General features: G+C 41.8%; 1 protein-coding gene across 1 annotated transcript in view; it reads right to left on the reverse strand.

The window, feature by feature from the left end:
- The window catches only part of PGBD5 (piggyBac transposable element derived 5), a 72,638-nt gene that overhangs the window by 9,634 nt on the left and 46,652 nt on the right, over positions 1–16,352 (reverse strand). The window contains exons 4-5 of the mRNA XM_050314302.1: positions 12,449–12,629; positions 5,917–6,114 (exon numbers count right to left, since the gene is read on the reverse strand). Coding sequence (XP_050170259.1) covers positions 5,917–6,114; positions 12,449–12,629 — 379 coding nt within the window. The remainder of the gene's footprint in view (positions 1–5,916; positions 6,115–12,448; positions 12,630–16,352) is intronic.

Below are 16,352 nucleotides of genomic sequence, written 5' to 3' on the forward strand. Positions count from 1 at the left end.
CATAAGTCTAGCAATTAAAAGATATGGTTTCTATATACAGTTTTGTATAAAATAAACCTTATTGACAGTTTTTGCCCTAATACTGAGAAGTTATCTGTAACAGAGATGCTCACTTGATTTTTTTTTTCCCCATTGGTAGCACCTTGAGCAAGTGGAAGGGAAGAAGAGGGATCATTTTTCAGCTGGAAATGAAGAGATGTTAGACACAAACATCTTTGCCATACATTCAGAGAAAAGCAAACATTGCTGTAGTCCCACAGTAGCACCTTATAGACAGTATTAGTCTCTCCCTTTTTGGTTCACAATAAGTTGTGGACACCTCTAGAGCGGTGACTTGCTGTTATGTGTTTTGAGTTCTGAAGTCCCAAATGAGCCCCTTGAAATTAAATCCTTTGCTTATCTCCACCCATGGGGGCCAAGAGCAATATTACCTCCACTTTTCCAGGTGCTAATTGACACAGAAGAGAAAATACAATAAGAAGGAGCCAACTGGATAAACTCAGTCAAGACAGAGGTGATGCTGGTGTGTGAGTTGAATGAGCCAGGCGGTATCTCTGAAATGGAAAGCAGTCTGATTCCTGCTGTGGGCAGCCAGAGCTCAGATGTGTACCTAGGTTGCTCGGTGGAGCTAAGCACACATTTCTCTGCCTGTGAGTGATGCTCCCTGCCCTGCCTGGTCAGCTGGCTTGGTAATTCAGCTCATCATGGGGGACAACTATGCCGCCTACTGCAGAAGTCCACGGTAAGGCAACACAAACCACTCTCTGCATTGACAAAAATGTGATGCCTAGAGCAGATTACTCCAAAAACAGGCCCCATTCCCTCACATGGTCTATCTTTGACCTGGCCTTATTCAACACTACAGCTGTATTTGTAAGTCCAATTCTCTCCTAAGAAACTCTCCTAACCATTTTCTGATTTATTGCTCCTCTCCTCCTTCCCTACTCCTGGGGGACGCTCCTTGTAGGAGGGAAGGGTGATTAAAACAAACTTACAGTATAGGAGTCTGTTCCCTAACTTTTGACTTTATGTCCCCACAGGGTTCAGTGGTCAGCTCTCCAAGGTATGGACCACCCTTGTTCCATCTCTGTGGCACTGTCTAGTGAGGATCCCTACTCTCTCCCTATATATACCAGCACAACACTGTTTTCTCCAGGTCTAGAGAAGCATAGGCTTCGTTGCATCCTTTCTCAGCATTGTTTCAGTACAGGTACAATTCTGGGCTTTCTCTTTACTCAAGCCTTCAAAACAAAACTTCCATTGCCTTCTTTCTGCCAACTCTTTTACAATCATGCCTAAAATGCTACTCACGTTTTGATTACAGACTTCACCATTTCATTCCTTCAGCTGGAAGTCTCATTCCATCCATTATCTCTGCCAAGCCCCCTGTGCTGTCCTAGTTGGCAGACTCTATTTTGAAGCAAGACTTGTGACACATACTAAATGTCATGTTACAGCAGAGCCATGCAGCAACTTATTTGGGGTCTTTAAAGTCTCATTTGTCAAGAGTCCAAAATGTTATCACCTCTACATTTTTCAGTGCACTCTCCTATCTCCTCTGCCTCACCCAAGCTGGGTGTAAATGTAGCCCATGTTACGGGGGAGAAGGAACAATCAAATAAATAAATCTTTCATTACATTCACATAATTATTATAGTGTGGTTTTGATCCTTTTAATGAGTACTACAAAATCTGACCAGCATGAAGTAAAAAGGACTGATACATCACCAGCCTGCTGCATCAGTACTGCAAAATCTCTTGCAATCCCACCAGGGCAGTTCAGGAAAGGATAAGTATGTTCTGATACCAGTGTTTAAAAAAAAAAAAAAATCCCCTTCTTTCTTTTCTTGCTCTCCTCTCTTTCTCCCCTTTCTCTTTCTTTGGAGATTTGTATTTTCTTTGTAATTTGCTTAATATTCATAATCTTCAAAAGAATGCACTGCAGTGGCAGCTATATGGGTACCATATATTCCCTCTCACTTTCTACTATATTCCACATTATATTTCTTCGTTTTGAGAATATAAATAGCTTTATAGGCACACTATTTTTTGGCCTTTCCTAGCCTTGTTTCATAGCCACAGGCCACCTCCCCACAGAAGACAACTGCTGGAGCTGGGTCATTCCTGGCTGCAGGTCTCTATGGCAAGTGGTCCAAAGCCAGTCCCAAGCCAGCTGACTCACCGGCACATCTGATGAGCTGTTTCCCCTCCTGGTCCTCCCCCGGCATCGCTGTGTTCCCATCCCTGGAAGCACTCCAGGGAATGCACCGCCTGCGCTGCAGCTACAGCCTGCCTTTGCCTCCATGCTGGAAGGGCTGCCAGCTTCCGGCTTCCATGCTGTCACCTTAGGAAGGCATCAGCTTTGGGGTTTTTTAAAACCTTTTTTCTTTCTTATTTAAAAGTTTAAACTGTATGCTCATCAAGCAAAGCTTGAGAAATACCAACCCAAACGAAACAAGCAGAAAGACAAAGGTTTGCGGAGACATATGTTTGTTTCCTCAAAACACTTCTAAGCCTATCTGTGATTTTACAAGCTAGAACCATGGGTTGGGTTTTTTTTAATGTGAGTCTCATTAATACCAGCACTTGCATCCAACTTGGCAAACACTGAGATTTCATAACAATATAACACTGCATGATCCAAGTGCTATATGGCTTTTTATCAGGACTTTGATTTGTTACAGTTCTTGATCAGAATTGCAGACAGTCAGCATTGTACAATGTCTGATTGTTCAAGGTCTTCCCATCAGGGTCCTCTGGCCCCATCCCCACTCTCAGCATACTTGGACACAAGCTCCTGACTGTAGGCTCACAAAGGCCACATGGAAATGTAAAGTTGAAACCCTAAGCTCATCCATCCTGAAACATACTTTTTAACTTTATGCTTCTTTCCCCAGACTTCCCAATTCTGGGCCAATCTTACAGGTTGATTTTTTCAGGAAACTAAACTGTCACCAGACACCCCTTACTCCAGCTTCTCCTGGGCTAAGAACCATGCAGGGACTTAAAGAACTGTTTCATACAACTGTGATGGCTCCTCAGCATCTCCCATCTTCTCACAGGTCACTTGTGAGATGCCAACACTCCATTTGCAGCTCTTTAGTCCTTGCATATGTGGCCCAAGCTTTGTTTTCTACCCTCAGTTACTGCCTGTTTAGCTTTTAAGTAGAGCTAGTTGGTGAAGAGCACTTGTGAAAGTTCTCAGAAAGAAGATACTTCTTAAAAAGATCTTGGGTTCAACAGTTTTTTGCTAGAGACATTATTCTGGTTATCCTGCTGTGCAGCAAGTGAGGCTGCTGCCTGCTCCATCCTGCTACATATGAAAAATAGAAAATATTGTAGATATTTCTAGAAGATACTAGTGGAGATGCTAGGGAAGTGGGCACCAGATTTGGAGTGAAAAAACAAAAATGCAGCCTTGTCCCACAGATGGGGAGGTTTGGGTCAGCACATAGATCACCAATTTTAGAATAAGGGTAACTTTTTATTCTCTGGGAGCCCCAACCTCTTTTGACTTCTCAGTCTTTCTACAATACAGGCACAACTCAAAATTAAACTCGAGTTAAAGCTTAAGGGAAATTAACAACCCAGCCAGACTTTGTTCTAGGCAGAAGCTACATACTTGATAGCAGAGAAAGGAGGACATTTTTGTAAGACTAAAGGAATGAGACTCATCCTCTAGTATCTGAGATAATGCATTATGACATGTGGGTTTAAATCATCCATAATAAATAACCTGCTGCGTCTAAGAATAGTATTCCTAGATCAGCTCTGACAAGTGTACTGCCCTCCTGATGGCTCTGGCTAGGGTGGGATTTGCACTCCTAATACAGGCAAGTACCTTCTTGACTTTCCTTTAAATTGCAATAAATAGCTAATTATTAGCTATGTCCACCTCTTTTCTTATCCTAAGTGTTCCTTTGACCATCTCTTGCCTTCTGTTTCTAAGGTTTTCTCCTCATGGACTCCTGCAGCCCATAAACATTTACGCTCAACCAAGTGCAAACACACACCATGCATCACCAGGCAATCCCACTGGCACCACTCTCGGTTCAAGTATCCTGCATGGGTTTCAATCCCCTTTATCCCTACCTCCACTCCCATCTAACACGTGTGCTCAGCAGGTCTATGCTAGAGGCTTGCCTCAAGGAGCATACATTCCTCCTCTTCCTCCTCTATATTTACATGCTTTAGAGGAGACTTTGGTGGTCCAGCTTCAAGATGGCTTAAACTAACTCTGCTGCACTGACTTTAGAGATGCCAAATCAGAGGCAGGCAATCTGGTCTCTTGCCTTCCCACTGAGTCTCCATCTGTTCCCAGGTCTTCAATAGAGACTCTCTTTCCCCAGCATCACTCTTTAAAAAAAAGCCAGTCTCTGTTTTCTGCTCTGATTCACCGTGAACTATGTCAGCTGTCCCAGCCAGCATTTGGTGAGCAATGTGTTGGGCAGGCCTTGGCCTTCACACACAGAGGTCCTAACTGGTGGATGTTAAACTACCTCACACACAGTACCTTCAATCCCATCCATGCCAAAACAGACCCAAGGTCAGTCACAAGCACAACAACTCACACCTCCATGTGCTCCTTCTAAGGACAGCCTGCTTTTGCTCCCCCTTTTAATGGGGCAGTTAACATCAATGTTTAGAGTATTTCTCTAATAATATTTGTGAATTATAACCAAATGCTCCATGGTTGTCTATAAAAAACAGGTGACATGTAATGATAACTCTTGTCCAGTTAGTGCAGCTGAATAATCTAAATCCAGTGAAGTGCACAAGGAAAACAGCACAAATCCTGATGGTGAATGCCCCTCATGGGAAGCAACACTGTTCCAGGGACTGACTTTAGCAGGGTCTTTAAAGTGTCATATTTCCTTCACATATTTTCAGCCTTTATTCTCAGACACCAGCCCATCTGAGTCACCAAGTTGTCACTCCACTGGGGTGCCCAGCAGAATTCCTCTGGATGAACCACTCTTTGTTAAGGAAATAAGCCTTCTGGCAAGGCATTGAACAACACACTAAGTCAGCTTCTCAGCTTGCCATACGGTCATTTTTGGCATTAACTTTGCTTACGTAGTCTGTACACGCATGTGAGAGTTGCCTGGGATTCAGAAAATGAGTGTAGAAGGTGTCTTTGAATTGGTGGCTTTACAGTTAAAGGTTTAGGTTATTCTTATTTGTTTCTGGTAGTTATAAATAAATCTGAATAATAAAAATTATAAGAAACTGAAACAATATTTTCACTGAAAAACTATTTTCAAGGAGTTAGCTAGTCATATTGCATTTAACAGAAGTTTCCAAACGTTCTTAATACCATCTGTATACTTTCAAAAAGGAAAAGATTTCAGTAGCAAGAAACTCTCTCGCCATTATTTGAACTATCCAAATTATCTGTTTTGGTTTCTTTTCATCAACTGCTAAAATCAAATTAACATAGAACAGGAAACCTTAATCACATTAACTTCTGGCAAAAAGACGTTAGTTTGTGACTAAGTTTTTACTGGGTAAGATAAATTAATTGTAGGCTCTGCTCAGAGTTCTAAGTACATCATGACGTTCATTAATTTTTCTTTAGCAGCAATCCTACAAGATGCTTTGCAAATGGGGCTAGTATAGTCTTATACAATAATCATCTTCCCTTCTCTGACCATCAGAAAAGATATAATCTTTATACCTGAAAGGACACTGCCTCCACCAGCTCAGGCAAAGGAGGCTGCATTGGCAGTAGGCTTTTAACCTTTGTACAGGAAAAAAGAACAGCTGTAGGAAGACACAAAAGGGAATCACTACTGCTCCTGTTTATCCAGAATGTTACGATCAATTACGATCAAGCTCTTTGTTCAGGTTTATTCTCTTTGCCTTGTGACATAAAGCATATGCACTTCTGAGATGAGAAGTAGGAATATTGCTTACCTTGTTGAACCGGTGAATAGGCGTTGGTCAGAAAACGAAAGTGCCCTTTATTGTACCAGCAGATCAAGGACATGTTTCCCTTCATTCTTATTCTGTACTGCCCTCTGGACTGTGGAGTTTCAGAATTGTTCAGCATGGATGGAGGTAGGCCTGTGCAGTCACTCTTCCTGGTGCTCAGCAACCCACAGCAGTAAATCTCTGCATATGAACAAACATATTCCCTGTCAGCAACCCACTGCATGGACCCAGAGAGCAAAAACAGAAGAGCAAGTCTGAGTGACCTGGGTAGAGAAAGAACTTGCCCTGCAACCTTCTAGTCCAACAGATAGGTCAACCAACTGGTTTTCTTCTGTAATACCAAAGATTTGTGTCCTATATTAACGTCTCTGGAAACAGAGACAAGTGCAGAAGGTCTGTTCTCTTGATTAAATGTATTCACACCTCCTGCACAGTTATGATGAAATGACAAGAAAAACAATTCTGGGTACCTTCCTAGCAATAACATCTTCAATCTGCGTAATAGTCTTCACAACATGTTTAAAATTGGTCTGAAAAAAAAGCCCAACAGTGATACGCATTATGGGACAATCAGAATTTATTATCCAGAGAGTCTCTGACGTTTAGCTAAGAGAATAAATTGTGGAGGGAGCAGAGAAGTAGGGAAAGCTATAGCATCTTAGATGATAACTGAAATAAATTCTCCTACATGGCTCCCATGATGCTTCTAATCACAATATACATAGGTGACAAACTCTGGTTTAATCTACTGCTTCCATTGTGCTTCCAAGTTCCTAATTTTCAGTGCACTACTCCTTGTGCCTGCATCATCTGGTTTACTAAGGAAATGCTGCTTAAGCAGTTAAAAAACACTGAAAACACTGGCTGATTTTAAAAATGCATATGCCAGAAGGATGGAGAAGATGGAAATACAAGTTCAGTGAAAACTGATTTTAGGCCAAGGAGATAAACCACACTGTGCCCTAGCTGAGTGCAGACTGATCTTGTCCTGCACAGACATCAGAGGCTCTGCAGGCGACACAGCCTGCTGCTCTCACAGCTTCTTGGCCTGTGAAAGAGGCAATGAATAAAATCTAGCACCACAAAACACACCTCAGTGCAGCCAGGTGGGCACAAACAAGATTTGGAAACAACATTAATAACAATGCTTGAATTTGTCATTAGGCTGTGAAATAATAACAACCTCTTTCTGTTAGTCCGAGAGAAGCAGATCTTCTTGATCCAATTTTTCCAAGGAAATCTTGGATGGAAATTTCCACGGTCTCCCTCAGTTTTATGTTAACCCACTTGAGTGGAAAAAAACAATGGGTGTGGAAGCAGGTGACATCTGTGCACATCTTGTGGTGGTTTAAAGCTCATCTGTCAGCTAAGTCTGATTGATCAAATTTGCCATCATGCCAAATTTTGCATGGTATCCTTACAGAGGAAATGCAAAGTCAGAATACAGTGTCTGGCTTCCCCTAAAGATAATACCTCTGTTCTTGGTTTTCCTTTTATGTGGCTCTTCTGCCTCTGTCTTTCTGGAATGACCTAAGCTCTTGAGTGCAGGTGAAGCCTTTGTCCTTGGTTCATACACTGACTGGCATGCTGAGCATTCCCTCAACAGCTCACAGATACTACAGGAATACTAATAAAATAATTGAAAATACTCATTAATTAGTCTTGTTGCTGTGGACATATCTACAAGGAGCTACAGCTCTTCCATCAGAAATTTAAGCCATTTAAGTCAGAAGGTGGTAACTAACACGGCAATGGGGAAACTTCATCCTCAAGGAGGAAACCTGCCCTCCATTGGTTATTTCTAATGAATGAATCAGTCCCTGGAAATCAGTAAGTTACTTCCACAAAAGACACCGAGAGAAGCCTGATGACAACAGGCTTACAATCAATATAGAGGTTTGGGGTTTTTTTAATGTCTTCTGTTGCTGAGGTACCCAAACAGCAGGGCACGTACCTGCAAACTTTGCCATTAACATAGCTAACTTTTAGAAAGCTTTCTTCTAGCCAATATTAAGATCTCCCTGCTCTGATAACAAGTGAGCCTGAGAATAATTTCTTTAGCTGCCTAAAGTTTATGATTCACTGAAATGTGATACTTTCTCCAGCATACTGCAATGATATAAAACCAAGCTCATAACTACAAAATTATTGTGCTAGATTTTCAAAACAGCAACAGCCACCTCTGAGAGTCCATAATAATTAATTGTAGCCTTTCCTTTTATTGTAGCAATAAGCCTGCAGAAAGCCTCCAGCAGATGTTTCGCTCCTCATACAGAATATTGGGAACTACTTTCTCTCTCAGGAACACATCGTGTAACCTTCCTGCTGTATAGCCTAGAAAAGTGCAGCACTTCTGCAGATTTACTAGCCTCTCTCATCATGGATGACACCCTTAATCTGCAGAGTTTTTTAAAACTACCCAGTTACTATGGCAATAGAAGCAATAAAAATTATGCCCATCTGGCTCAATGAAGTTTTTGTGTGTAATTAAATCAGAATAACAACAGGTGTTTGCCACACACATGGGAATCAGTGGAGACAGGTTGTCCTTCTTTGGACCTCTTAAACTGTAAGTGCAATGTAAATGAATAAACCTAAGACAGTTTAGCAAAGAAGAAGAAATGTAGGTGTAGTCAGCAAAACATTCCCAGAGTCACCAGTCCCCAGAGAGCTTATTCTGAAGCCTGTTTCACCACATCTTCACTAGTACCATTCCCAAAGGCCACCAGGCTCGAGCTAATTCTGGCAAAAATACACATTCTGCAATCATTTATTCTGCACGAAACACTGGGTCAAGTCAGAAACTGGAGAGGGGGCTGTTGTGGAGTGGAGAAATGAGCTTGCTTTAGTCCACGTGCTGGAGTTGCAGGATTGTGCAAAGCCTGTGGGAATGCCATGGTCACTCAGAACGGCAGCACTTGCAGCTTTGCCAACACCAGTCCCTCTGCAAGATAAAGCCAGCTGTTTCTCCTGGTTCAGAATGTGCAAAAGGGACTTCTGGGAATCATATGTTTAAGGGAAACATGGGACACAGGGCTTTAGGAGGTTCTGTCCTCTACAAAGGACACCACCAATGGTTAGAGAGGGAAAAATGTACATGCACTATGAACGAATGTCACAGCAAATAGCAATGACAGCTCTCTGCTTGCAGAACAGAGAATCTGGGGCATTTCAGTGCAGGTTTCCAGTTCTATTCAGCAGCCAGAGAAAGAAATTCTTTGTGCATCGCTTGAAAAACAAAAAAGAGGTCTATTCAGGATTTTGATTTGGAAAAAGATCAAAGTGTTCTGTCTTATTTTCTGAAGTTTTCTCAGTTCTTGCTATCTTTATAGATCTTACAATAATGTTCACCAACATCTCTTTATATTACTAGGCACATTACTGTCTAGTGTGGTACAGTGAAGATGCTACACAGCAGGCTCTCAATAAAGAACACAGTGTTTTTAGCATGTAGGGGATAGGGTTAGGGAAAGTGAATGATAGTTAAGATTCCACAAAAGTTTTTACAGGATAACAGAATCCAATCGATTAAAGCACAATTCAGGTTGAAAAGCAACTTGGGAGGTCTCTAATCCCATGTCCTGGCAGAGCAGGATCAGCTCTGACGCCAGACAGCACTGCTCAGGGCTTCACGTTGTCTGGGATTGAAAACCTCCAAGGACAGAGACCGTACAACCTGTCTGGACATCCTGCTTCACTGCCCTCAGGAAAAACCTTGCATCTAGCCTGAACATCTTTTGTTTTAGCCTATGTTTGTTGGTTTTTGTCCTTCCACAATGCACCACTGTGAAGAGCCAGCTCTGTTCTCTCAATAGGGTACCATAAGGCTGCTGTTGCATCCTCACAAAGCCTCTTCCCAAGCTGAACAAGAACAGCTCCCTCCCCACAGCACAGCCTGTAGCACAGCCAATGGTCAGGTGGGTGTCTCTGTGCTGAACTTACTCCAGTTGATCAATGCCTTTCTTCTACTGGGGGGCATGTTGTCTAAAACTGTAGGAGACAATAATCAGCTCCCTTGGTCTACAGGCTACACTCCTGTTAACACGGCCCAGGACAGTGTTGAACAACTTTGCTGTCAGGGCACACTGAAGACTCATGTCCAGCTCACTAGCTCCCAAGACCCCAGGTTCTTTTTCACCAAGAATTTTGAGAGGAACTAATAGAGTTTTAGTGGGTGATTCTTTCTAGATTTTCCAGAATTCCCTTTAGTTCCCTTAAACTTTTATGTTCCCAGAAAGTTTATAGCTTCCAAGCATGAGCTTATTTAAATCTTTCCCTATTTCTCTGTTGATAGTCACAAGAAAAAGCCACAAAACCCCCACACAATAAAGCAGTTAATAACATTTTTTTCAGTTCCCCATGAGATCTATCTACTGCTGATTGTGCTTTAGCTCAGAAACTAAATTTTCTTTAACAAAAAAAGTAAATTCATCAGTTTAAGAATGGGTCGTGAACTGTCATGAGCACCTGAGCGTAGCTGCTTTTCAACAGGCTCTCATGACACCTCTTGGTCATGGTGTGGCACTTTTCAGATTGAGCTGGCTAAGCCACCTACCAGAAAATCCCAACGTTGACTTACTCTGATAGATCAGGAGAGACCTCTCTGTCAAGTCCAGGTTTCTTTGCTCACCTCTTCCCAAGTGTCCTGCCAATGCAGTAGGATCCCAGCAGGTGCTGGCAATACACCATCTGCTTTGCAGCAGAGTCAGTAAACACCATCTCCTCCAAGGCTCTTACTGACTTCACCCCAGCTTGGCACCTCAAGCATCTCACCTCTCCCAGTGTCTCACAGTCTTTCCAGTTCAACATCCCCCTGCAAAACCTCTGAGCTAGCCCCTTGTAACTCCTGGCAAATGCAGACAATCCCATCACCTTATTAAACAGAAATGCTTTGTTCCCCATGATCTTCTTGATATAGGAGTGCCATGCTATTTTGCAAAGTCAATAAACTTGCTATCTTACTGTTCACCCCCCACCCACCTCCTTGCTTCACCCCTAGGAAGGCAACAGTGTGTACCAGATCTGAAATTTAATTTTGGAGGCAGCTGTCAAGGATCATAAAGTCTCAAGAAGCTATAAAACAAATCATGAACCAAACTAAAATCTCAGTATTGCATTAGCATATTTGATCAGGTGGTAAGTAAAAATTACATGCTTTAAGAAGACATTACTGAATTCGTTACCCGCTAGAAACCATTCATTTGAATGATCTGGGCAGTGTAAAGCCCATGAGAAATTCAACCCTGTGAACAATTTGAATTATCTGCAAGTAATAAACACTCAGCTGGTTTAGTAGCCATGCATCTTTTTCACCAGTGTTACGGATCAACTGGATCACACCAGATTGTCCTTATTCTTTCCTAGCTGAGTATAAAGGGTGCAACTCAACAGTCCAGTTTTTGTCTGTGAGTCTTTGTATTTAAACCTTAAAATTTAATCTCAGGTACTAGGAGTATGTGTGTTATCCTCTCCATTTTTTTTAAACCCACATTTTGCATCACTGATTTAGTAGTTTTAAAAATGCAATGCTTATAATCAGCTGTAAAAGACTATTAAAGATCAGTCTCTGCTCAGAGGAAAAACTCCAGTGCACTACAAATATGTTTGACTTCTTTCCCATTTGGCTGTTTGCAGCCTCTGGGAAATCATAGCTCTTTTACAAGAATATGCAGGTATTCCACTGTACTGCAGTGAGCTTTCAGCTTACCTAAAACAATGTAGGAGCTAAGTCCTGCATGGAACTCAACACACAGAACCCTCAGTGCCAGCACAGTCTGAAGCACTCAACTACAGCACTGGTGCAGCTCACCAGTGTTCTCATTTTAAATGAGAATCAACATATTGTCTCAATTCCCAGACCTTCCCTTGGCTTTGGGCCATGTTTCATTAATATAATGGTTTGTGTGGGTTTAATTTTCTGCAATGCCAAAAGCAAAACTTGGACATCAGTGGTGTGTTGAATCAGGAAATGGCCTTGCCGTGATGCATATCGGCAGCCTCCAGAAAAAGAAGAAAAAAAAAAAAAAAGGCAAACATTTCTAGGGCTTTTGCAGTGGCACAGAATATCATCTAGAGAAGTCACATCTTCAACAGATATTAAAGCAACAAAGACTCTAAGGTACATTGCTAAGGATTTATCCCACCCATAGTCTTTCACAACGGGAACAGAAAAATCACAAGCAGATAGGAAATCCCCGGAAAAGTCCCCCAGGCCATATAGATTTGACTTCCCATTTCTAAGGCAAAGAACAAAAGCAAGGGCTTTAACTAACCTTATTTAAAATGTGTTTTACATCCCCATTTTGAAGATTTAAAGCATAAGACTTCAAGACAAACTTAGGAAGTTCTCTGTATAGCACCTTCTCATGAATGAGAACATTTCTCAGAGATCAACAACTTACCTATACAAGGAATCGAAATACCAGTGAAGACTTTTGGAAGTTTTTTTTAATTCAGTGGCAGGAGGTACCTAGGTCTGTCACCATTAAAACCCAGTCAGTCACCCAATACACACCTTGCTTCTCGAATTCTTCAAAGAGATTCAGGCTGGTAATGCTCGGGCCTGTGAAGATGATGTAGTTCTTCCCAGAGGCGTTCTGACAAAGGCTTTTAGCCACCATACTGTGAAGCTGCGGTTTGTTCTTTAAAGCATCCAGCCCATCTGCACCACTCCCTTCTTTGAGATGGACATAAATCTTAAATAAGAAATGGTAAGAAAAGTCAGAAGGTTATAATGAATCCAGAGAGAGCAGATGCAACTCTCAACATACTTATACAACTCTATGTTGAGACAAGCTGAAAATCAAGGCAGCAGACACTTTTTATAAAATGCTGACTAAAGTCCCTTTTAAGGGGCTGTTGCTTTAAAACCACCTCAGATTAGCTGGCACAGTTACCAATAAATACACCATCCTTCACCTCATTTTAAGGACTTCCTGAGGCTCCTCTCACTGTTACGCAGTGTGAAAATTGTTTGCTTGGCAGAAAAAGACTCCAGTCATAACTGAGATTGTGTTGTACTGAATCTGTGTAGCCTTCAATGCTGACAGCAAAAGGAGAGCATGGGAACTTCAGTTTCAAGAAAGGCCAGTACAAGATGACCAGAAGGAAATGGCCCATTACCTTTACTGCATTAATATTCAGATTTATTTCCCATTGGCAGCAACTGTCAGACTGTGATGAAAGTGTGTATGCATCCCCATAAATGAGAGGAGCCAGCTAAACGCATACCCAACCAGCCAGAACATCCTCATCAAACTCTCCAGGTACAGTGCTAGTTCTTAGATCCTTTACTTAGATCATGATTTGGAGACAACCCACCAAAACAGACTGAAGCAGAAGCTGGGTACAGCACCACACGCTGTGGTTAGGACAGAAATGCCTGTCTCACTTGCAGCAGGCTGCAGGAGCTTTAGCACATACCCTGCTACAGTCAGTCCACAGGGCTATGCATTTCAAGACAGCTGTCACCATCATCTGTAGGTGGACACACGTGTTTGTGTTGGAGTGCAGGAACACTAACCCCTCAGTAATGTGACTATAATTAACCAAACACAGTCCCAACAACCGAAAGAGCACTGAAGTCAAGCTATTGCTTCATTACTACCAGAGACCCCTCCAGGAGAGGAGTCTCCTGCATTGCCATGCAGAGGAAGAAAATGTGTAACCCTTCATTCGTATACAAATTTGTACACATTTGTACTCTCATTTTATTTCATTGACAGTATTTTACAAGCATAACTTTCACCAAAGTTCAACACCCAGTAAAGTCAACTAGGCATCCAACCTTCATCTTGTTCTAAGAGTCAGCAGAAATAACCTGCTGGAAAGAAAAATGAGATGAAGCAGACACTGCTCAGTCATTCAAACAGTACTGTAACACCACGGAACTTGGAAAGATTTAAAAACACACACAAATGCAAATTTTCTGAAAAAATTGCTCAGGCATGCCTTCGTGACTTTGGCTCTGAAATACTCAAAAGTTTTATGAATTCCAGAAAATTTTAACCTGTCAGAGAAAAAGCTGAAACTTTTTCAGTATTCAGGGGCAGGAAAAAGGAATTTTGCCTTGTTCTTTGGATACATCACTCCACAACAACTTTGCTAAATTTGTTTGAGACTTCAACAATGCAAAGCATGCAGCATTGCTTTCCTGTATAGCATATTTCTCTTACACACACCTTGTTACAAATGAAAGTTCATTGCAATGCTCAGAGAACAAAAATGCTCATGTTTGCAGTAGAGCTCCCAGGAATTTGTAACTCAATGATCTCAGAGAGGAACAAAATTCAATTAAACAGCTTCTCCCTATTTTAGGTGGTGCATCTCCCAGCACTGATACTCTCTATATATTTTATGTAATATTCCCTAGCAATTCGTGCATTGTGGAATAGACTTCATCAGAGTGTGTTATGTATGAAATCTCTGAGAAATGAGACATAATTTGTAGTTTGAAGGTACTGACATGCTAAAGAACAAAGTTGGTGCAAGGACAAATGCGCACTAATTCCAAAAAGAAATACAGCATGTATTAAAAAGAAGTCTTAAATCCACATTGCTTTAAAAAAAAAAAAATTTAATCCCCTTTTTGATAGAAACAGTTTCCAGATGAGGACAAAGGCAGCAATGTTTGTAGACTCTCTGATCCTGCTCCACTTACTTTGAAAGCTGTCAAATTTGTGTGTTCCCCAATTCTAAGGCTGAGGAGTAGCTAATTATGATAAGTCATTTAGGTTATTAATCAGGAATTCAGAGAGCAGCTTAACAGTGGAATGCATTCAAATGGCAGATTGTTCCAAATTTACAGCAAAGGTATTTCATGATTATTGGCAACAAAATTAAGATTAGGGTACTATGTCAGCACAGAGACCACACATCAAACTTTTAAAATCTACAGACAAGGCAGTGGAGACAGAAGATGTGGGTAGATTAGCTTTGACCTTGGATTAGCAGTTGAGCTGAAAACAAAGCAGGAATCTCTCCAAGTCTACAAAAGTGTCCTACACCTTACCTCCCCTAATCCAGTAAATCTTAGCCAACCAGGAATCTGCTGCACCATTCTCACTCCATGTTCCTTACAGAGTGCTGTCCCTCTAAGGCATGAGACAGACTTCTGGCACTGCTGGTGTGCCAACTGGTCCCTCACTGTGGGCTGGTATGCGCCTGCAAGCAGCTACTTTAAAAAGCATGCCCACCATGCAACTGTCTGCTGAGGTAACCCTATTTTCATATTAGGATGCTACATACTCCACAGGTTTTGTTAGCAAAATTCCCTGTGCACCTGGCTGTGATTCTCCTCTCTGCTCTGTTCACCTCCCCAGTGCCCTTTACTCGAACATTCATACCCACTGCTAAACCTTCCCTCCTTCTTCAATGTTAAATGTACTCCTTTTATTTCTCCTTGGGCACTTTTTTGCCTATCCAACAACAGCCTTTGTTCTTGGCACAGTATTTCTTGCTTTGGAGAAGCATCATTCAAAGCTTTATCATGTCCAGCTCTATTGGGAAGATGGATGACAGCAGCACAATGTTGGAAGGCATAAAGGCTGCTGTGAAACAGTGGCTACTGACAAAGGCATAGCTTCAAGTATCTTTGCAAATTCCTAAGATCCCATATGGCCTTTACTTTCCCCGCTCCCTGTCCTCTCAGGAATTAATCTCCAGATTATTTCATTCTACCTCAAATCATTAAGATCCTGCCTACAGAAGCCCACAGCTATCTCTCCTTTTCTGTAATGCATTAGTAGTATTTAAGAGTCAGTAGCCTGCAGAAAAAGCACAAATTGTCAGGAATTGGCTACAAGACCTTCACAGTCACAGTTGGAAGCTGTTCCCCAAAAATGTTTGTTAAACCACTCACTAGACTTTCTGGTTTGCCCTGGGACAGCGTTAGAGCTTTGCTCCCTTTCCATGTGCACCAACAGCACAATATCGTCAGGAGTGCAGGCTGAACAACTCTTGCTGGATAACAGATGGAGATTCTTGCAGCCAATATCTTCTGCTTCTGCAGGTGACAGTCAAAGCAATGCTTCTTGAATATCTGCAGAGATCTCTTTCACTGTATATCATTTTCTAGTGGGTACCGATCCATTTGATCTACAGCACCAAATGGAGTAACTTCTACAGATACGACATGATATGTCTTAGAAGGCAGCTACAGGCTGAAGATCTTTAACCCTCAGTGCTGGGACAGAAATGGAGCTTTATCTAGTCATCCCTCAATTATTTGTTTCTTATCAGAACAGCAACATGGTCAATTCTGCCACCTGGCAGCCCTACAGCACCACATACGTTCAATCCGACATATTTTCATCATCCTCATGTGGAAGCTTCTTAAGGTCTCACGGAGACTGAGTAGAATACTGAACACTTAGGAACAAAAGCTGCATCTTGACTGCTCATTTAAGAGAATGTGCCCT

Source organism: Myiozetetes cayanensis, unplaced genomic scaffold (genome assembly GCF_022539395.1).
Source record: "Myiozetetes cayanensis isolate MyiCay16 unplaced genomic scaffold, myiCay2020 scf2-11, whole genome shotgun sequence".
NCBI classification, from domain to species: domain Eukaryota; kingdom Metazoa; phylum Chordata; class Aves; order Passeriformes; family Tyrannidae; genus Myiozetetes; species Myiozetetes cayanensis.